Genomic DNA, 23919 nt, shown 5'->3' with positions numbered 1-23919 from the left:
AGAAATTCACCAGTCACAAATAACGACAGAGGAGCAGGATGATGAGGACGATCTAGATGGGTGAGATAAGGCTCCTGATATCAGCTCTGAAACACAGCCTTCAGTGGAGGAGGTAAACCAATGCCTGAGTTACAACTCCCTGCCAGAGCAGGAACCAGTGTCTTCTCACATAGCCTGTCCGCAGAGCAGCTGGTGTACAAGACGGCAGAGAGGGAATTCAGGTTACAGATGTCCCTACGTAAAATCGAGGAGAGGAAGTTGGCTCTGGCAGAGAAAGGATTGGCACATGAGAGGAGCCTTAAGAACTGGAACTGAAGGCAAAGCAAGCAGATTCCAGCAGCATTAGTGGCAACATTCCCTCAGTGTCTGAAGGAGACAAGAAGGTCCATACCCAGTTATGTTGTGAGAAATAACATTGATAAATGGTTTACAGCTTATAAGGTGAACGTGAGAGTGCACAAAACTGCAGAGGAACAATGGCGGCGAGGGGTGGGGCTAGAAATTGGTCTTCTGGTTGGCTAAGGTATACAACCAGCCCAGGTAGAATCCACCACTGTAGTCAGGATAAGCGAGATACACAATTAAGATAACCTGTGCTCGTCCTCTGACAGCTTGGTGCAGAGCACGCAGGCTTATCAATAGAGTCAATTTCTAACATCTTTGTGCAACACATAGTAACACAATGAACACACCACAAAAAGGCGCCACACAGGTTTTAGAAAAATAGCTTAACATATTCTGCCCAAATTAAGACCAAAACAACAAACATCACATGTATACTCTTGAAGATGTGCAAATTTAAAAATAGCAGATACTCTCAGCTTTCAAAGAGCCTTAGCGCTCCCTATTGGCTGTTCACCATCCCGATAGGGACTAAGTAATGATTGAATTGCTAATCAAGTAGTGCCTTAACACGAAGTGTTGGGCAAGCTTGTGGCCCGCAATTCAAGACCGGAATTCCCAAGTTGGCCCTACAGTCCTTAATTCACAGTGCCTGTTGTGGGGTCAAAGGCATGCTGCTCTTGGCCCCTCCTTTCGGAATTGTAAGGAAGGGGGGATGAGCTACGCTGGGCTGCCCATGAGTGGCCTGTCAGTGGTGTAGTCAGCAGCCACAGCGTTCTCATTCAGGCGGGACAGACTCAGCAGGCTCAATCGACACACAGTGCAGATGTGTGCAGATGTAGAATACAGGGGCACCCACAGCAATCCTCCTTGACACTGCGATCTCAGTCGGCACAAAGCACAGATGTGTGCGAGTGTAACGTACAGGGCACACATGGCAAACCTCTTTGAAATACGGCAATCTCAGTTGACACCCAGCGCAGACATTTGCGCATGTAAAATGCTGCAGTAAACACACCAGTCTTCTTGGGAAGGGCAGATACAGCTGTATAACCAGTGCAATACAGCACAGCAATCAGGAAGCAGCAGACCAACATAGCAAAGCAGTTAGCAGAGTGGCAGTCCCTCCTGGCGGCACAGCAGTCCTGCTAGGATGTGCAGATGTAGAGCCACAATGTCTGGTTGCAGGTCTAAAACGAATCTGTTTTCAAGGGGTCAGAGCCCCAGTACTTATCCCCAAAAGTGTTTTTGAAATAGGGGAGACTTTAAAGGAGCCCTATAAAGTGCACAAAGCTTCTTTTTAATCCAGTTCTGTCTGTCAGACTACTGGTGGGGGGTAATCCGCTCTTTGTGTGTGGAAAGGACACAATCTATTGAAGTGTACATGCCCACCCCACCCATTCCTCCCTGCCCAAGAAGACTCATCAGAATGCAGAAAATGCAGATGTAGTTGGGTGCTCTGTGTTGTGGCTGTCTAGAGGGAATACACAAATGTCACCCAGCCCAGGCCAGCTCAGACGTGTATTGGAGGCAGGCTGTCAGGCAAATAGAACAGTAAGTGAGGTAGCATGGTGAGCAAAAAATTCAATGGATTTAACCCAGATCTGTGACTGAGCGTGAATGCTTGATAATGTTCAGCATTCTGTCCATCCTCTTATTGTGTTGCTATAGTCACTATTAGTGGGAAGGGTATGCCCAGAAGTGGGTCCAGTGCTCACTATGCCACTGGATTCAAGCTAGCCTGGCTGATGAGGGGTGATACCCGTAACCTGGTTCAGGGTGGACCTAACCTGGCAGTTTGGGCTGGACTGTTCCCATGGGGAGCAGGGTCAAGACTGATTTGCATATGGCTGGATCCAAACTGGGGTGGCATGGTGAGCAAAACAAAGATGGATTTAACCCATATCTGTGACTGGTGGTGAATGTTTGACAGGGTTCAGCATTCTGTTCATTCTATTTTTTGTATTGCTCATAGAGCAGAAAGTGCAGAGATGTGTCCACTTTCTAAAAGTGGGATTTCTAAAGTACTAAAGTTAAATTCAACATCACCAGTAAGTAGGATTTATTAACACCAAACATATGAAACATCAAAAATCTACTGCTCTCTGATCAGGAATTACCACTTACAAAGATATAAGGGAATTCCCAATGCTAACCTATGAGAAGGGTAGGCCTCACAGTAGCAAAAAACAAAAAAGGCTGTTTGTCACTACCAGGACATGCAAAACATAACAGTACATGTCCTTCCTTTTACTTACATATCACCCTGCCCTCAGGGCAACCTAGGGCCTAACTTAGGGATGACACATGTAATAAAAGGGGGTCTATGGCTTGGCAAGTAGTTTTGGCGCAGCTCCCTCTGGCATCCTCTCTTGCTGATAATCTATCCTTGGTTGCTGACAAATCCACGCTTGAGCAGAACTCTAGCCCACCTAGTAAATGCTGTAAGGGTACTAATTTATCGTCCAATTCACTACAAACTTCAGGTTCCCACCCTTCGTCTTTTACTGGGGCTGCAGAGGAGTACTTAACAGGGCCTTACCCGGAGGAGAAGTTCGCTGACCTCAAGCAGGATCTCCTGATTTTCAAAGAGTTCATTCAGTCCATTCTACAGTTCTCCATGAAGATGGAGAAGATATGGAATCTACACCCTCCACTTGCGAATGTGCATTGTAACACACCTAGACTATGCAGGGTTGGGGTCGAAGAATCATTTTCCCGATCACCAATTAGTTCCAGGTGGATCTCTAGGCCTCTGTCCAACAATCACTACAGACCTCGTAGGTTTCATCCTCAGCTGTCGGAGAAAGACATTGACGCTCTTGTATTCTCATACAGTAGTTTGAGGTCTGACGCCTCCTCTAACTCCGTTATTAACATCCCCGCTATCATCCCTGACAGGGAACCCAGGGTTAAATCCAGATCAGTTAATAAGGAAAACCTACTCCAAATAAATTCTACTCATATTGAAGAAATTAACACCTCCCTCCACATTAATACTTTGCTGCTCAACTGCAGTTCTGCGGTGAAACATGCTGCTGACATTTCAGCACTCATCTTAGCGCAAGATTTGGACTTATTGATTCTCATCGAAATTTGGCTCAACAATACCTCCTCCCCGGTTCTGGACATTTTATTACCACCTGACTATGTCATAATCTGAGGTGATCACCCAGGGAAATTGGGGGGGGGGGGGGGCATTGCCTTCATTCATCACTACAGCCTGACCGTAAAGCAATCTCAGAAGGCTCCACCATCTTCCTGTGGACCACTTATGACAGAAATTTGGAATAAGGGCAAGATTGTCTGTGTACTCCATACAATTTACAATCCTCCTGGTCACAATTTGATCTTCCTAGAGCAAATCATGGTGCTCATTAGCTCATGCTCTGATCAACCATACCATTTCTTCCTTGGAGACTTTAACCTCCACTGAAATCACACCAATGATCTTTCAGTCAGCTCCTTTAAGACTTTCCTCTCTGCTCTCAACTTCCCTCAGACCTGTAAGGATCCCACCTACATCAAAGGTGCCACCCTGGACCTCATTATTGCTAGAGACAATCTCATTCAAATGAAGGACTGCCTACCTTGTGACTGGTCGGACCATCATCAAATTGCCTTCCACATACTGGAAAAGTCGACTAGCAGAACGGGACAACTTCTTAACCTCTTGGCTGCTAGGCGTTTTCCCCCTCCTGTGCTGGGAATTACCATTTTGCTGTTTCCATGACGAGCTCAGCTCGTCATCAGCACACGACACCCGTGGGTGATGACGAGCTGAGCTCGTCATCAGCATCGAAAGGGTTAAAGTGAAACAATTGACTCACAACATGAGAGACGTAATCATCAATGTTCTTACTTCCATCACCATGAATAGTCTTCAGCCTCCACCTAACATGACTAACCTGGATGATCTTTCAGACCATTTCATTAGCATTATGACTAATATCTTTGACTCTATTGTGCGGAACAACTAAAAAGGATTCCCCTTAAACAATCCAAGCCTTGGTTTAATGGTTCCCTAAATGATGAACGCTGTAAACTTAGGCTTTTAGAGAGGTCTTGGAGAAATGAACCTTCCACCACCAGCCTCTCTCCGCTAAGGAAAATGAGAAGTGCATACAATAAAAAAATCTGCATTGCCAAAATTGACCATTTCAGAGTGCAACTGGACTACGTCACAAACAGACCAAAGATGCTTTTTGAAATCATCAAACAGCAAGCGAACCACATTTCCAACCCAAACCTGTCCTCCGCAACTCCACTTCCTAGTGGGGAGGAATTCACAGTGCACTTCCCAGAAAAAACTAGGAAAATTGAACTAGAGCTCCTATCTGGCATTCCCATGGTGCCGCCCCTATTCCTCACCTCATCTCCAGAGAAGCGGGTGGTCCCCTCGGTGGTCTCCTGTTCTTTCAGATGTTCTCCCAAAAATTACGCCTCTTGGAATTCCTTTATCCTGCCAGATCACACAGAATTACTCCACGAGATTGCAACTCTAAAACCGCCAATCACTTCAATGATCCACTTCCTGCTAATTGTTTTAAAGATCTCAACTTGGCCATTCTACCTCTTTGGTCGCGGATTATTCATGAATCCCTTTTGCATGGAAACATCCCTGATTGCCTCAAAATTGGACAAGTCACTCCCATCCCCAAGAAGCCTAACTCAGATTTATCTGATCCCAGCAACTTCAGACCTATCTCTAACATAATGACGTTAGCCAAACCTCTCGAGAAATGTGTCAACAGGAAGCTCTGCAACTATATAGACAAATTTCACCTACCGGACCTCTATCAATCCGGTTTCAGAGCAGGGCATAGTATGGAAACTATTCTAACACACATTGTGGATGATGCACTGAAATCCCTAGATCAGAATGTCCCGTGTCTTCTAATCCTTGTCGACCTGTCTTCTGCTTTCGACACCATCAAACACAAAACTTGATCAATCTTCTACAACGGAGGATGGGTTTAGCTCGACCGGTCCTAAAGTTGTTTACCTCTTTCTTACACAATTGCACTCAAAGGATTAAGCTCAACCAGTCCCATGTTTCCAGCACCTAGATCAGGATTGGAGTTCCGCAAGGATCCACACTCTCACACCTGCTCTTCAACCTCTTTATGGAACCTCTTACTGTCATTCTGAACCAGTCTAACATTCTTTACCACATGTATGTGGATGACACACAACTTTGCTTGAAGATCTCCTCTCTAGATGACATTAACATTCTGAATGAAGCTCTTTCTCAAACTCAACAATGGTTAGTCCAGAATCATCTGTTGTTGAACACCCTCAAAACTGAATTCCTGCTGATTGCTCTCCACAATAACTCTGCACTGGACTGGCTAAAGCAACTCACAGCCCTTAATTGCATCCCTCTCGTGGTTGATTCTGCTAAATCGTGAGGCATTATTTATTTTATTTATTTTATTTTTACACTTATAGAGCGCACTGATACCGGTCGGCGTCCTGGCGCTAAAGTGATAGTTCCAGAGAAGCGAAAGTCTAGGTACTTATTGGGAGAAAAGCCATGTTTTTAGATCCTTCCTGAATGCCATGAGATTTGTATTAAGTTTGAGGGAGAGAGGGAGGGAGTTCCACGCCTTCGCAGCTCCCCTGACAAAGCTCCTTCCACCCCAGCGTGCCCTCTTGATTCGGGTGGTTTTAACCAGCCCCAGACTGGCCGACCTCAGTTGTCTACCTGGTCTATACCACTGAAAAAGATCTTGAAGGAACACTGGGCCAAGGCCATGCAGTGCCTTAAAGACAATACAAAGGGCCTTGAACCTAATTCGTTTCCGTACCGGAAGCCAGTGCAGTTTATCCAACTCCTTAGAGACTGAGGAAAACTTGGGCAAACCCCCAATCAAGCGGGCAGCCGCATTTTGTAAAACTTGAAGCTTGTTGAGCACTCCCTGTTGTGCCTCGAGAAAAAGACTATTACAATAGTCAATGCGTGATAGAACGAGGGCAGTCACCACCGTCTTTCTACAGCCCTCAGGAAGGTACGGTAGAACCTTTCTGATAATTCTCAGAATGTAATGTACTGAGGAACTCAGCGCATTGACTTGGGGTTTAAAGGTGAGAAGGTTATCAATAACGACCCCCAAATTCTTCACCTTTGTAACAGGGATGGGAGGGGCCCCCATATCAGTGGGCCACCAGTTAGGGCTCCAAAGATTAGTACTTGGGCCAAAAATGATCACCTCAGTCTTTGATGAGTTCAGTTTTAAACAGCTTTTTGCCATCCAAGAGCTGACTGCCGACATGCAATCCTGAAACCTGCCTGCCACCTCCCTCTCAGTCCCCGGGAGCACCGAGACCACAATCTGGGTGTCATCGGCGTATGATGTTAACTCGAACCCGAAGGATCTGATTACAGGGGCAAGAGCGGCTACGTAGATGTTGAATAAAGTGGGGCTTAGGGAGGATCCCTGCGGGACCCCCCGCGGGAGCTCGAAAGGTCTTGATTCATATTCCCCCATGGCCACCACTTGTACCCGCTCAGTTAAAAAGGCCTCCAGGAGCTTGAGTGCTTGGCCGCGAACCCCGCAGCCCTCCAACCGATCAAGTAACAATGCATGGTGGACGGTATCGAAGGCTGCTGACAGGTCTAAAAGAATCAGCACTGCCTGGCCCCCTTCGTCAAGCACCTTCCGGATCTCCTCTGTGGACTTAATCAGAGCCGTCTCAGTGCTGTGACCCTCTCTAAAACCATGTTGTGCTGAGTCTAGACCTTTAGAATTGCGCAGGAAAGAACAGAGTTGGGAGTTCATAATTTTCTCAACCATTACATTAGACAAACTACTTAACATGCAAGCTCACATCAATGCCACTCTTAGGGGTGCCAACTTTTATCTTAACACCCTCAAGAAAATCAAATCTTTCCTTCAGACCGAAGTCTTACAACCTGCAGTACAATCCTTGGTGATCTTACATCTTGAATATGGTCTGGTGACCCTTGTGGGGCTTCCTAAATCCAGCTTGGCCCCTCTCATAGCCACTCTCAACGCGTCGGCCAGGCTCATTAAAGGCTCCGAAAAAACACGAACACATTACACCTGAACTTGTGCAGCTTAATTGGCTGTCTATTTAAGTGAGAATTCGCTTTAAGATAGCTTGCCTCACGTATAAATCCTTGCATTACAATACTCCGGCCTATCTTGCGAACAAGCTTGTTCTTTCTGGCTTCAATCGTAACTTAAGAAGTACATCCACACTTCTCTTGAAACCACCCAAATTCAAGAAGAAAAGTACATACAAACGTGCTTCCTCTGGACTGGCACCTAGAATTTGGAATGCTCTTCCTTCAGAGTAGAGAGCCAATCCTTCCACTGCCTATTTTAAGAAACAGGCCAAATCGATTTTCCTGAGTGTTCATTAACTACATCATCGTGTTCTCTTTTACATGTCCTCTTGCTGACAGACCTGGCATTTCTCCAAACTTTTTGTTCTCCATTTATTTTAGGTTTGGTTGTTATTTTACCCGAGGGCCCTCAACGTTCAGGTTTGTCAATTATTGTATTATGTTGTGTCAAGTTCACTTGGCTTGTTTTACTAAATATTACATGAAATATTTTACACCCTAGGAGAAATGGATCTTGTGTGGCCCACTACCAGTTCCCTGATCTTGTGTGTGTACTCCTTGTGGTGTCACTATACTGACTTCTATTGTATGGAGTTTATTTATGTTTTCGCTGTATGTACAGCGCTTTGATACCCGCAAGGGTCATGTTCGCGCTTTATAAAAATTTCTAAATAAAAATAAATAAATAGGTTGTAGTGACAGTAAACTGCATACATTTGCACTGCAGTGGCAGGCCTGAGACAGGTTTGAAAGGCTACTTCTGTTGATGGCACAATCAGTGCTGCAGCCCACTAATAGCATTTAACTTTCCGGTCCTGGGTATATGGTATACCACTTTACAAGGGACTTACAAGTAAATCAACTATGCTAATCAGGTATACACAAATTACACACAAGTTTAGGGAAGAAACACATGCACATTAGCACTGATTAGCACTGGTAAAGTGCTCAGAGTCCTAAGGCCAACAAAAAGATGCAGCAAAATGTGGAAGTCCAAAGCAAAAAGATTAGGAAAAGATCATTCTAAGGATGCCAGGACTAACAGGTGTTCTGTGGAAGCATATGCTTCCAGTGGGGAGGGACTCTCTTCTGACCCTAGAAGTAGAAGACCAAACCAGGTACACCCCCATGAAAATCATTCTTCTAGCTACATTTTAGCTGACCGGTGAAAGTATCACAACAGGTTCAGGGACAATCACAATCTCCCCAATCAGTCTTGAGTGTATTTCTTGAACTACTCTAAAAAGGCACTAAATGGCTGGGTGAAGGAGAGCAAAGTTAATGATAACAATGGGCTGTACAACTTAACTCTAGAGAGCACATTGTCAATATTTGTTTTACAGAGCTGCACCAGCACGGAATCCAGGAAGCTTTCTGAGGATGCAGACCTCTGTGATGGCACCGGAGTGTCCAAAAAAGACATCTGGGGATGATTCCCAAAAGAGACGTCCGGGGTCCCACCAGGGGAAAGAGGGAGGAGAATAACTTAAAACCAAAAAGTTCTACAAAAAAAATCCCATAGAAACAGTGGTAACCAGTCTCAATATGTACCAAAGAAGAAGGGGTTCTTTGATAAACAGACAAGGGGGTTTGTCCCCTAATGTACTGAGTGTACACATATGGGCACACCAGGGGAGGTACCCAATGTCCCAAGAAGGCACAACCCTCCACCAGTGGGCAGACACCTGAGTTGGCGATCGTAGTGTTTGGGGAAGAGGTGGTCCCAGCTAGCTTTGAGGAGCAGACAGTAAATATCCTAGTGCCCCTGGGGGGTGGAGGGTAGGGAATAGTGCCAAAATCCCAGAAGCCTGCAAGTACTTTCAATCATAGGCAGTGAGTCCCTGTCAATGGGCAATGGGTGAAGGCTCTTGGGGAAACAGGAGCCAGCATGACTTCTGTAAGCTGTCAGTGGTGTCGTCAGAGCAGGTCCTCCCAAACACATTCCACCGAGTCATAGTCGCAGACACCCATGAGAGTGATCTACCCGTAGCTCTGGTCCCGTTTGAGTGGGCGGGGGTTGTGTCAAGTTCTCTAAAAGAAGAAAAGTAGCTGCGTGCCCTACCATGCCTGCAGATTGTCTGTTAGGCAACGGCCTGAAGCATACTATTTGGAAGGAGGTAGAGCTCAGGTGACACCTGGAGATGTTGGGATCGCCTGAGTAGGAGTGTATGAATAATGGTCTATGTCATGATACTTGAACGACAGCATGTGAACGAACAGTATGTAGATTTGGAAACTCTGTTCCATACCTGAAGAACAGCAAGAATGTCAGAAAAACATTCCAATTAGACACTGTTCAGCGCAATAGGTAAATACACTCACCACAACCAGTCTAGTAAAAAAAAAAAAGAATGCTGCTACCACACTGACTATTCACATGCAAGCAACATTCACTTTATTGTCTCATATGAGACACTGTCTGAGCCGAACTGTGCTCGATTTACAGTTTCATTATAGAGCAAAAATGTTCATATTTTCAGTTTGCAGCAAAATGAAGCATTTAACCGTTTTATGAGCTATCCGATGTTCATTATGTGATTAAGAACGTAAAAGCTGAGCAGTTATGCACGGTTTATTGGCATGCATTTTCATTGAAGGCATAAATATATAATAACACTTTTATTCGAAAAAGTTTCCTCATAGTTTTAAAACGTGCCTCTCTCCTAGAATGAGAACTCTTATAAAATTTGTTTTAAATGATGCAGGCTTGTATAGCACACGGATAACTAAATGTTGAAATCTCATAATTTCTGTTTCTTTTTCAGAGTAGTACAGTGTTCAGACAAAGGATTATCGAAAATACCATATGGAACACCATTCAATGCAAGATATTTATTGCTTATGAATAATAAGATAGATTTCATCCAGTTGGACTTGCTCGAGGAGTATTTGTCATTAGAGTTCTTAGTGTTAAATAACAACAGACTGACGGATGGAGCCATAGAAGGCGCATTTGAAGGTATGCCAAAGCTCACACGTCTCTTCATGGAAGAAAATCATCTTTCCAGCTTCCCTGCAGACCTTCCGCCATCTCTCCTGGAACTTCGATTAAATGACAATAACATTAGCCACATTTCAGACCGTGCTATAAGCAGTTGCACCAATCTTAAGATCCTCAGCCTTGAAAGAAATGGAATAACGGCTCAATCCATCCCAAGTGGAACATTTAATTCATTAAAGAATTTGCAAATTTTGCGACTGAATTTCAACCAACTGGAGGCTGGTCCTTCTAATCTTACTGCCAGTCTAAAGGAACTATATTTAGAAGACAATAAAATAACATCAATTCCAAATGATGTTTTCAGTGAACCATCTGAGCTTGAAAGCATGCATCTGAACAACAATCAAATTACAAACAAGAGGATTAAGAAGAAGGCTTTTCGAAATATGACTAAACTCGAAACACTTAACATGGCTAGTAATTTACTTAAGGCTGTCCCCAAACATTTACCCAAATCATTGAAAACATTGATACTCAGTGAAAATAGTATAACATCTGTGAAGAAAGATGATTTCTTGAAATTACAAAATTTAACTCAAATAATTCTTTCAAGCAACAAAATATTAAGAATCGAAGCTGGTGCCTTTAAAGGTCTGTCAAGTCTTGAGCATCTGGATGTTAGCATCAATCGACTATTGGAGGTTCCTCGAAAACTGCCAATTACTCTACTGACTCTGTTTTTGTTCAATAATCAAATTCGACTTATCCCAAAAGATTCATTCTGTGGCAGACAGCATTTAGAAAGTCGTCTCATTCTTGTGCGTTTAGAGAACAACAAGATAAGTCATACCAATATTGATGCATATGCACTCAGGTGCCTGCGAGGTTTTCAGATTGTCCACTTTTATTGAACATAATATTCGTTCGCATGAGTTCTCACTGAATGGTGGTGAAGTTTCACCATACAATCTGGTTCATCTTTTGAGTGTTCAGCCAAATATCCTGGAACTATAAGGGCATTGCCAATAGCCCAAAAGACCATGCAATTCAAGGCAGGCTAACACTATTTTCCATCCATAGATTCAGAAAAAAATACCTTCTCGGTCTATCATTTTTCCAAAGGTTCCCCAAAACTTAAAGGTGAAAATCATTATTCTCTGCACAATTCCCCCCTCCTACCAGATGTTCTGTGTCTTGCTTCGATATGAGGCATGAACGATTCTCAACAGGAGTTCAGAACATTTCTTTGAAACATGTCCTTGACCAAATGATTGTTTCTGAAATACAGTATTAACCACTGAGGGACATGTGTCTGAGTTTTAAACCGTGTTCTCTTGTGTCCTATTCTCCCGAGTGTTCCGAATTGCATGCAGGAAGAGTGAGGAACTCGACAGAGGTAATTTCATCACAGTATTATTTTCTAGAAAGCAACAACATTAGTTGAGCTCACAGACTAGTTTGCCTGAACTTCAGGTTGGGTAGGAAAAAAACAATGAGGGACCATTACTGTGTAAGACTCTCTGTTGTTTTATAAGGGATTAAACGGAGCAGGGCATTATTATGTAGCTAATGCTCCTAATGGTCATAATGAAGGTCTTCAAATACGCATATTAGAACTATTAATTGTGTATTATTGACTCTGTAAACATGACAGGCAGACTAGAACACCGTGCACACATGTGATATTAAGGAGTGATGCATGCCTGCATAAGGCGAGTCGGTCAGAATTAAAGTCCTGTTTATTAGTTTCTGGTCCATATTAAGGTTCTCACCATAGCAGAGTAACCACCGGCGTAAAGCAAACTCCAGCCCTGTACTGAAGAAGTGTTCAAAGGCTAGGTGATAAAAATTGCTTTTTGTTTTTTTGTCTGTGGTCATATTTAATGGAGACAAAAAGAGCTTTCAGAGCTATGCTTCAACATTGGAACCAATTGATTTCCACATAATCTCATTATCTTCTTTTACGAAGCGTGTGAGTGACGTTTAAAAGGGCAATCTCTTTGATTTTTTCAAGAGGACTCCAAACATGGTCAGTCTAGGCATATGAGAGCCATTTGAGAGGCACTTTACTAGTGCAGATTGATTTGAAGGCACATGGTACGCAGCTGTCCATGTAGCAGAAGTCTAACATTCGCAAGGCGGATGGTTCAAGATGCACTATCTGTCCCTGCACATAGATGTCATAAGATAGCCAAGTTATCTTTTTCTATCAATTAGAGATATTAGAGTCTTCTCACTGACCAAGATGTGGAGACCCACTAAACCATATTAAGAAATGGGAAAGCACACCTCCCCGCAAGTGAAATCCACATTGGAGCAGGACTTCGAGAAATTGAGGGAGAAATCGAGGGAGTACTCATTCTCTCTTCAACAAACACTTTTGTTCAGGATTTTAAGGGTGAATGTCTCGGAGCTGTTTGGTAGCAAAGGACCAAAATCTAATTCTGTTTTACATCTGTAACCCATTTCCCCCCATCTGCTGCTTTCATCAGATAATACATAACAACACTTTAGTTTACTGTTGCAATGTTTAATGATGTAACTCACAGGGATCCTTTCTCAAAAATAGGAGTACATGTAAGTGTTTATGAAGAAGCATGTGGTTCATTGCAGATTATTTATTTTGAACAATTACCATTATGTCTGAGAAACAAACTATTGTAGTCCATCAGGGATAACTTGCTATGTGCAAAGTTACTTAATAAATCGTCTTAGTGTTTTTTAACTCTGTCTTGGCCATTTTGTGCTAAAGAGGTAAAACACATGGGCACAAGTTCTGGAAATTCAAAAGCACACACACTTTGAAATTCCCTCCCCCGATCAACATATCACAAAACATGGTGTCTCTCATACCTGCACAACGAAGGGACTTTGGATGTTTCCATATCAAGGGTTTGATTCAACCCACCTATTCAAAAGAACATTCTTTAAATTACTTTTTATGGTCAACATGTAGTAGCAGGCATGTCGCAAATAGAGGGTCCAAAATATGAGCAAACTTTTTGCTAGCTTCCTTTATTTTCTGTGAAGTGAACTATGCTGTTATAGGCTGTGTTGCAAATTGTGCAGTCACAAAGGGTCGCAGAAAATAATGACCTTCCTAATAAATACTGATTAGGTAGGTCACTATCTGCAACCCCTGTAATTGGCTACAAACACAGAGATTGTGGCTGCAAGGGACAACAGGTCACCAGCCACATATTGCATTCCCTAATAAGAAACCTTTTATGTGCAGAAGCTCATGGTCCTTAAAGAATCAGGTACTGCTTCAAAAAAGGTGGTTTCCTGTTTGGGAAAATATTGGGAGTAGACAATTGTACAGGCCAGGGGACCACTACCTGCTCCCTCCTAATGCCTTTTAGCAGCAATTCTCAAAGGGGAGCTGTTCAACAGATCAGAAATTATTCATTCATCTCATTGTGAATTGCAAATAGGAGGAGATGCCACTTTCACACCCCCTCCTAAGGGTGATTCATTCTGAGAAGCATAACCACTTTTGGAATTTGGAAAGCTTTTCCTAATTGAATGAGGGATTTAGTACATTGTAAAAAAAACATTTTGCAGTTGCATGTGAATGGAAGGGTTTTCGACCTCAAAAAGGTTTTGTACATCTGATTTAAAGATACCTAAATTGCTCAACTATAAAATGCCTGTTGTTCAACAGACCCAACATTTCTTTTATGTAGAACTGAGCAACAGGATACACATTGTTTTCCTGCAGAAAGCAAAGTAGATACAGTTCCAAAGGTTTCTGTCTGAGAAGACTTGTTTATTCCTAATAGATCTGTCCTAAGAGGTGAATCTTACATTCCGGTCATCGTACACTGAATAATGTAGTGCCTGTCTTATCACCATGGACATTGATTCACCAAAATGCCAAGTGACATCACACACCCTTTGACCTTATTGACATCAAACAAAGTGACATTATATGACCTTTGACCCCGAACCTTCAAAGGAAGGTATTTGACTTGACCTTAACTCAGATGCCATCACAATAATTGACATCACTGAAGTTACAGTATATCTGTGTCATTAATAGAAAGATATAACACAAATGTTTCTACAGCCATATTAGGGTGCCAGCATAATCTGGGGCTAACATAACCTTTGAAAGTGGTGGGGTTTATGTAATACAATACTTGCCCTAAATTGTACTGAGCAAACCGAATGAACCACAGCGCTTTTGAATTGGTTTGGGGGATAGCGGAGCAGGGGGCTCATCTCACAAGTGAAGTTTGAAAAAATGGTTTAAATAGTGCATTTTAAAGCAAAATGTTCACATAAATCTGCTGAAAAGCCATGGGCTATGAAAGGGCACTTGTTAAATATATGAGGCCTTTCCCGATGTGCTAAGTCAATGAAACCTGACATACCATAGGAATTCACCCTATCTGTTTAAAAGTGTGCTAAGGATGCCATCATATGCCAAAAATAACTTCCATTGTGCCCGGGCCAGAATTTTGCCATGTGTGCCCCACATTAGCTACGGGTGCCCCTTATGCCAACAATTATGTATTATGTGCCAGTCCTAGAATTTTGCTTTTAATGTTATCCATGTATCCAGGGTGACTCTCAAGTCAAATTTTACATCTAGTGTGATAGGGTCATAATTTTGTCATGTTTGCCTCCCTCCTATATGCCACAGCTGTCATCCTTTATTTATTTATTTATTTTTTATTTACTTTTCACATTTTTAGAGCGCACTGTTACCCGGAGGTGTCCTGGCGCTGACTGACTGATATTAGTGTGCGAGAGCTGAGAAATTAGTGTGTGAAAAGCCAGGTCTTTAGAGCTCTCCTGAATGATAGAAGGTCAGGCATCTGTCTGAGGTTTAGCGGCAGTGCGTTCCATGCTTTTGCAGCGCCCAAGGAAAAGCTCCTACCCCCCAACGAGCTTTCCTGACTCTTGGGACTGCCACCAGAAAGCATGGGCAGAAAATCGGTTCCGCTCATCGGATTTCGCGGATTTTCGGTAAATTCGCAATCCGCGAGATTCGCTTATTTCCCGCAAAATCCGCGAACGGAAATCCGCGAACGGGGATTGGGTCAAAAGTTCAAGCTGACTTTTGTAACTCTTTTAGAATGGCGCCAGGAAGCTGCCAGAGCCATTCTAAAATAGTTACAAAAGTCAGCTTCAACAGGAAGCTCTAATAGATAAAGTAAAGCAGGTGCTGCTCAAATTCAATTACACAATCATTAATCACCCCCAAACTTGGGGTGATTAATGATTGTGTAACTTAATTTGACCTTCAACTGGAGCACCTGCTTTACTTTATCTATTAGTGCTTCCTGTTAAAGCTATTTCTAGGTATTTTAGAATGGCGCTGGCAGCTTGCCGGCGCCATTCTAAGTGGGGCTGATGGCAGAAGGGCACAAAAGTGGGACAGAGGGCAGAAGGGGACAAAAAATGAGTGGGGCAGAGGGCAGAAGGGTACAGAAACAAGTGGTACAGGGGGCAGATGGGCATAAAAAACAAGAGGGTGGCAGTGATTAAGCAGGCAAAAAAAAAAAACCCCGCGAAATGGGAAAGCGCCTAGCGAACACCCGCGAACACGCAAAAATAAAAAAATCCGCAAATTCGCACGAATTTGCGAATTTTGCGGATTGCCAATTTGCAAATCCACAAATTCGCGAATTGCCAATTCGCAAAATTCGCCCATGCTTAGCCACCAGCCCCTGCTCTGCTGACCTAAGGGATCTTACCGGTATGTACCATTGGAAGAGCAAGGTCATGCAGTGGGGGCCGATGCCATTCAGTGCCTTGAAGACCACGCCCAATGATTTAAAAATTATTCTTTTACGAACTGGCAGCCAGTGTAGCTTCACCAAGTCCCTTGCAGCCGAGGCGAGCTTGGGTGTACCGTAATCAGACGGGCAGCTGCGTTCTGCAGAACTTGGAGATGGTTTAGAATCCCCTGTTGTGCGTTCAGCAGAAGGCTGTTGCAGTAGTCCAGTCGGGACATCACTAAATCTGTGACCCCTGTCTTCTTGTACTCATCCGCCAGAACCGGCAAGACTTGTAGTGTAGTTCCTATTTTCCCTATAGGCCCTGCGCATTGGAATAACATAAACAGCAGTGTAGACGTAGGACTGAGGTCATCTAGGTCTCTACTGACTATGTTAGACTTAATTTAGGTTTGCGCCAGCTAGCTCAGAGGTCACTGGAAACTTTCTTGAATGAATAGGAAGGGATCAGCTTCCCTGGCTCAGACAAGAAAGGATTCAGCTTCCGACAACCATATAACATGACAACTTTGCTCCCTCAGAATAAGAGTAAATCTCTAGAGTCGTGTGAAAACAATAGACAGTTATTTCACTCAGTCAGATGTGCATTCTTAGTTTCACCAGAAGGCAGAGAATGGAGAGACGGGCGTTTTCAATAAAAGGTATTATTTATTGAGCAGTCTTCCTTCTCATGCAAGAGAAATGAATTGCCACAATTGCAATTCTTAATATAAAGTAAAGTACGTACAGTAAAAGGAGTATTATGAAATAATACTGTAAAAGCATTGATATGGTTTCTTAGCCATAAGACACTTTAAAATGCATAAAATATATATATACATATATACATTGGCTAACTATACTGGTGCTTCTAGAATACGCCTACCCCGGTGTACCTGACCTAAGCCTAATACGTGGGAAGGAGTAAGTAAGTAGCAGTTTGAGTTAAGAAGGTTTTTGCCAAGAATCTGACTCAAGAATTCTCTCTAAGGGTTTAGTCAGCACTGTACCTTTGGAATAGAATGTAGGAGGTCTGGTATCTCTCTCTCAGGACTCGATATCCCAGTCACCCGCAAGGGTAGGCTGGAAACACCGGAGCTGGATTTTCTGAGCAGGAGAAAAGACAGTGTCTTCCTCAGCGCGTCAAAGAGGAGGGGCAGCGTCTGTGGGCTTCTCGCATCTGCTGGGCTCTCTGCAAGTAGATAGCTGCTCTGCTCCAAAACCACCACTGTGTGTTTGCTTAAGGCAACGTTGGTATATTTATACCTGAAAGGTGCCAGGTTTGACGTAAGGTTGGACATAAGACGTCAATAAAGATGTCACTAAAAACTGGCCGTTCTTACAGTGTTTCACAGGAGTTCTAGGACGAAATCAAAACAAAAACAAACAGGGATTTCCCAGGTTGCTGGAGGTTTGTTTTGTTTAGAGAACTCGGTGTGGTTTCTAGGAGTCGATGGGAGTAGCTATGTTGTGCTTTGGATTGCATGGGCTATTACTGAATACGAATCTGATTCTTATGCCTTTTGTCAGGACATTATTGATTATAACCTCACAAGGGCATAAATCAGGAATATCAAATTAGGGTCCTAGATAAGAACACGACAGACTTTCCGTATGGTTTTTAGCACATAGTGGGTAGTTGAGGAAAGGGCATTTATTTGAGGCCTGAAGGATAAGGAGTCATCCATCAGAACACCCAGGTTTTTCACCTTCGTGACCGGTGATGGGGGTGTCCCCATTTCCTCTGGCCACCAGCGTGGGGACCAGAAGTTATCTCTGGACCCAAACAGCATTACTTCAGTTTTTGCTGAATTTAATTTGAGGCAGTTTTCAGCCATCCAGTTACTGACCTCACGCATACAGCCTCTGAACCTATCTGCTGTGCTATCCATTTCACCCGGTAGCAGTGACACCACAATCTGTGTGTCATCTGCGTATGATGTTAAGTTGAAGCCAAAAGATCTGATAACTGGCGCCATGGTAGAAATGTACACGTTAAAAAGAGTTGGACTCAGGGAGGACCCCTGAGGAACTCCACAGGGGAGCACAAAAGGGTCGGATTCAAAGGCCCCCAAAGCCACTTTCTGAGTCCTGCTGGAAAGGAAGGCTTGCAGGATTTTAAGTGCTTTTTCCTGAATCCCACAGGCCCTCAATCGGTCCACCAGTAGCTTATGGTGGATCGTATCAAAGGCCGCAGACAGGTCTATCAGGATCAGGGCAGCTCTGCCACCTGCATCCATCACCGCTCTTATGTTCTCTGCTGATTTAGTCAGTGCGGATTCGGTGCTGTGCCCCGCCTGGAATCCATGTTGAGACGGATCTAGGCGTTGACCTGCCTCCAGAAAGGCACTCAGCTGTGTGTTTAAAATACCCTCCATGATTTTCGCTGGAAGGGGTAGCCTGGCAATGGGCCGAAAGTTATTCCATTTATGCCAAGAATCACCTCCAGAATGTGCCCACCAGCATTTTACCCTGGATGTCCCATATATCAAGTATTATCTCCGGTATGCTAGGGCCAAAAGCAGACTCACAAGAATACCACATCCTCACTCATGCTGATTTAGATTCACTGACTCTCAGTTACTCTCACCTACTCACTCTTACTCAACCATTGTCACCCACTTGCACTCATTCATTCTCACTCTCTTGCAGTAACGCTTACAGTCACTCAACCATTGCCATACTTTCTCCCACTGATTAACTCACAGCTACTCACTCACACTGACTTGCACTCACTCTTGCCCTTACTCCATTTTTGTTACTCACCCAGACTCACTCATACTCACCTGCTGACATTTAATCTCATTTATTGCCACTCCTAGCATTTACTGCCACTGCCACTTTCAAATACACATGCTCACATACACACACGCTTGTAAATAAACACCTACTCTCTCATAAAAACACACTTTCACCTGCAAGCACACACAAAATATATATATTTTTTAAATGTACTCACCTGATGCACCAGTATTTTATTATTACTATTAGTAAATAATACACAATGATTCACTGTTATAGTAATTAGAAATTAGCAATACACAAGTAAGGCTGAGCTGCTCCTGTATTCTTGGGGCTGATTGCCACCTCTGAGGCCAGGGGTTGAAAAGGCTAGATCACAGGGATTCTTGGCTACCCGTAAATGACGCCTTACGGTTAGCACCTTTTTCATCCAGTTAAAATTGGTATTTATTATTTTGTTATTTCATACATTACATCCTCAGTTGAGAGAAATATTTTAATTTCAAAAGGTGAATTAAAATTCGCTTAACAGGTGCCAAGATACTTTAAAAAGCTAAATAACATCAAAGCCATTCCAGCTCTTGGACAGAGACATTTAAGGGATGGGCAAAGTGGGCTCTGGCCCAGAGCCCCATCCTTTCAGGGGGCCCCTGAAAGACCCAGATCTCTTCTACTGAGAGTCATGCCCTGATGACCTTGAATAGTTCTTAAAAATAGTGTTTCAAATACCGTTTTGCTTTCATTTATTTTAATCGAAGTGATGTGTGAGTCTATTATAGATATTTTGCAGAGAAATGTTGTGTTTATGTTACATGTATAAAAAAGTTTATTTTAGATCAAAACAGGACCTAACATATGAGAAATGGGAGCGTGTCACAGAGATTATTTTGAGTAATATTAGTGAGCTGCTGCTGTGTAACAATATTGAAAACACAATCCCTATTTCTGAATATTACATGTAAACACATTTAGAATTTGGACGGGTGTGCCTGTGCACTGTCAGTGACCTGCCCAAAGAGGGCATGAATGAGCTGAAATTGAATCATAATTTCAAAGCTGTTCCGAACAGGGGCCCCTATAATATATTTGGCCCAGAGCCCCCAAAATCCTTAAAACGTCCCTCCTCTTGGACAATTTGAATGTTTTTTTCAATGAAGGATTTCGTGTTCTTGCTTTATTAGAACAAATATGCTGACCGAATAAAAGACATTTTAGATCACTCAAGGCAACGTCTGCTCGCTAATTCTTCAATTTCAAATATAAGTACAGCTAAATGAAAATTATAATGATCTGAGTGGTGTTCTTCCAAAAGTATTGAAGGAATCGTATCTCCAAATATGATCGCAAACGAGTGTGCACAGCTGTTACATGTTTATACATTTAAGAGCCAGACAAAGGTGTGAATGCGGTCTAAGAGGACTGTACACAATGTTCACATGGAAGAGAATGGTTCTAGTTTAGGCCCCACAATCATTTGATAGGCTTCACCGAACAGTTTAATTCCTCCCTAAAAATCTACAAAGTTTTCTATCTTTCATTTTCTCTATTAATCATTGGGTGATATAGTGCACATATTTTCATGTTTTAATTTATCTTCGTGAAGGTTCTGTCCTAAATCTCAAAAACTCAAAAGTCCATTTGTTTTTAGAACGAGGTATTTACACTTAAAAATGTTGCCATTAATAATTTGGTTGCCAAACCATAATTTACTTTTTGCTAAGCAATTGGAAGAGAATGACGAATGAGATAGTACAAGAGAGTCGAGCAAGTTACATAAAATAATATGCACTGTGGTGTGCCGTTTCCCGGTGTAGTCAACACTTCTGACAATCACTGGGAAGGAGTAATTAAGTGAGTGGATGAAGTGAGATGTCGACTCCTTTGACTCTCATTTCACAAATGTGGGATTTGGGTTCCACACGTTTACTCCTTTGAAAATGTCCGATTTTCTTGAAATTCAGTAGGAGCTCAAAGAGAATTTATCGGAAACGGTATCTCTTTCAACTTCTTGGGAGTATTCACATTTTTTCACATTTATGCATTGCACTTTGAAATTGGGAAATTGAGTTCATATGTCTATATAGAATTGCTAACATTTTCTCGATGGGTAATGTATTTTTCCTTAAGGAGAAAGGCCCTCCACAACATCCCGCCTTTTCTACCCTGCAAATTGATTTAAATTGCTCTTAGCCTAAGTAAATCTCCACTATTTTCATAGTGGCGATCTACATGCAAAATATATGTTAATACCCGCAAGCATACAAGTTAGTGGGTGCAGGGCCGGTCCTAGAACTCCTGAGGCCCCGGGCGAAAGAGAAGATGTGAGGCAACTAATTTGCATGTATCTTCCAGTCGCAGCCAGCATGACTCGCGGGTGGAGTTTCTTGCGGGAGTTCGGAAGGGGGGGGAACAGGAAGCAGGCAGCCTCCCTCCCCTCCCCTCCCCTCCCCTAAGCCAATCATAATGCTACAATGGCAGCGTTGTGATTGATCAGGACCCCGACCAGCTAGGCGTCTACGGAGAGGCCATTTTCCCCATGTAGGCTGCATTGCAGCCTACATAGAGAAAGGCCAGAGTGCGCAAGACTGGATTGGTCGAACAGTCAGCGCCTTTAGCAGTTGGCAAGGCAATCCCCCCTGCCCTAAAACAAACCCGGCCGCCCCCAACGAAACACCTCTGCTTTCTCGCAGTGCTAGAAGCAAAAACATAAAATGGTCGTTTTAGCATTTTGTGTTTCTGTTTTAGCGAGAAAGTGGGGCGTCGCTCCTCCGCCCTAGTGAAGGAGCTGTCCTTGGTAACATCACAAGAAGTGACATCATAGAAAGTGACATAGCAGGGCTATTGATCTTATTTGGGATCCCTGAAGAGACCTAACGTGGATATCAGTAACATGGACAAAAAGATAAATATGCAAATGAAATAAGAATCCCACACTCCCATGCTAAGAGACGTAGGACAATCTTTTTTGTGTGTGTCCTCTTTACTCGCCAGAATTATGTTAAGTGCAAAAACACAACACATATAGTACAACATTACAAGACACCATTGCAAACAAATAAAGATTGTACAAAAACAAAAAAAGACTTAGGACAACCAAGACCACTGCTAAATCATACATTGACTTGAAGGTATGATACAGATTCAAGGGGTTGTCAAATCAATGCTTTTGATTTTGTGTTAGAACTGTAGGAAGTAGATATGGCCAGATTTAGCACTGGTGGGGCCCTGTGCAACAATGTTGGTGCCCCCAATGACTTGCTCTGCCACGGATTCTATCACTACCACCCTTAAACAGTGCCCCTCAAGTCTCCATGACTACACTCTCTCTCAGATGCATTTAATTTGATAAACAGCACCACTGATACCAGTTTAGAGTGTCAGCGAACTTTATTTCACACATTACACAGAGATAGTCAATCATACGTGTGTAAATCACAATAGGTAATTTTACATAAGACAAAGGACTAGGAGTCACATGACAATCGTACCAGTAGGCAGTATAGTTTAATAGTGATTGATCTGGAGAAACACAAACTCTGAATTTAGAACGCAATACCATGGTTGGAAGTTCTCTTTAATAACCAGAATTAATTTCTGTTCAAGTGAACCCTTTTCGCAACATTATGTTAATCAAAGACTGGGGGAAAAAAAACATAACGATGTAAATTATACCTTGCAGTTGGCATGCAGCTCTTAGATGACAGCTAATAGCTCATTGTTCTATGTTAGGATTTTGACTTATAAACTGCAAGTACCAATAGGATCTCTCTGACAAAAGCAGTAATCCACTGGCCTTTTACATTATGTGAACTTAGTGATCTGCATGGTACATGTTCTTTGCAGCGAGCACATTAACCCTCTGCGCTACCTTTCCATGAGTCAAAACTTCCACTTGACAAACCTCCATCTCTCTCTAGGAAGAACATTAATCACCGGAGTTTCATGACATTTTTATTGTTGCTGAAAATTCCTGGAGGCCAGGAAGGAGGCAGTAAGTGCTTTTAGAAACATAATATACTCGCAAACATGACCCAAAGTCAGCGCTCAATGCGATCTCACCGTTTGCACCACCCTAGAGCCTCCCTACTCAAGGGTCCTGTGACCTCAATGAAGAGTCACTGTTTCTCTAGGGTGTGCTGCTTCGTAGGCCTGCCCAAACGACTTGCGGTGGGCTTCAATAGGGATTGTGGTAGACAGGCCTTCAAGGTTAACCCACACTTGCCACTGCTAGGGTTCCCCTGCTGGTGCTAAGACACCAGGGCTTCTAAGGTCTTGCGGGTCCTTCCAAGGTCTCGCATTGAAATATGCTCCCTCAGGGAGATTGGTCTGGTGGACTGGTCATGAAGGCTGAACCTGGTTCCCCAGTTCCAAATTCGGCAGCTCTGACCATAGTGCCACATCCTCTCCCCACTGAACACCATACTACCCCACTGAGAGAAACTCGCACTGCCTTCAACTCCAACCCAATTGTGCCCCGCTACAAACACCTAGAGGCGACACTTTTCAAATGACGCACTAGACAAGAGCAATATGCTGCCTAAAAAAAAAAGTGACAACATTCTGGAAAAAGCAAACACTCATAAGGAATGTAAGCATGGGCATCTGCAGAAATGTTTCCAGGGGGGGGCAACATTTTAACTTCATCACCATCCTCCGACATGATTGAGCACAAGTATTAAATACATTTAATCAAAATCTAATAAGACAAAGAGCTTAAATAAACAAAGAAACTCACAGGGGGAACAGAAAAATCTTGTGAGGCACCACAGCAGATGACCTGGCAACTACAATAAAACAGAGAGAAAAACTAAAAATGCCCAGAAAAAAAAAAATCTATATCAGGTTGATGTGGTTCTAGAGCAAGGGTACTCACAAACTTTCTCTTGAGGGGGGCACATTTACATTGTGGTGTGTGGCTGAGGGCTGCACCGGTGGGCGATGGGTCGGTGGGTTAGGGGGTTGGGGCAAGAGCAACAAAAAAACTATGACCATGAGGTTTAACACATGCCCCTGCAGCGGATGCCTTCATTCACTGGGCCACCAGACCCAGCATACACACATCCCTCTCTCTCTCT

General features: G+C 43.2%; 1 protein-coding gene across 1 annotated transcript in view; it reads left to right on the top strand.

Moving 5' to 3' along the window:
* LOC147751387 (podocan-like) overlaps window positions 1-11287 on the top strand; it is a 151227-nt gene extending 139940 nt beyond the window's left edge. Inside the window, exon 4 of the mRNA XM_086938379.1 lies at window positions 10201-11287. Coding sequence (XP_086794505.1) covers window positions 10201-11287 — 1087 coding nt within the window. The remainder of the gene's footprint in view (window positions 1-10200) is intronic.
* The last annotated feature ends 12632 nt before the right edge of the window (window positions 11288-23919 follow it).

Source organism: Lissotriton vulgaris, chromosome 1_1 (genome assembly GCF_964263255.1).
Source record: "Lissotriton vulgaris chromosome 1_1, aLisVul1.2, whole genome shotgun sequence".
NCBI classification, from domain to species: domain Eukaryota; kingdom Metazoa; phylum Chordata; class Amphibia; order Caudata; family Salamandridae; genus Lissotriton; species Lissotriton vulgaris.
Note: the sequence above shows the minus strand (reverse complement) of the source record. Positions and strands in the feature narration are given on the sequence as shown.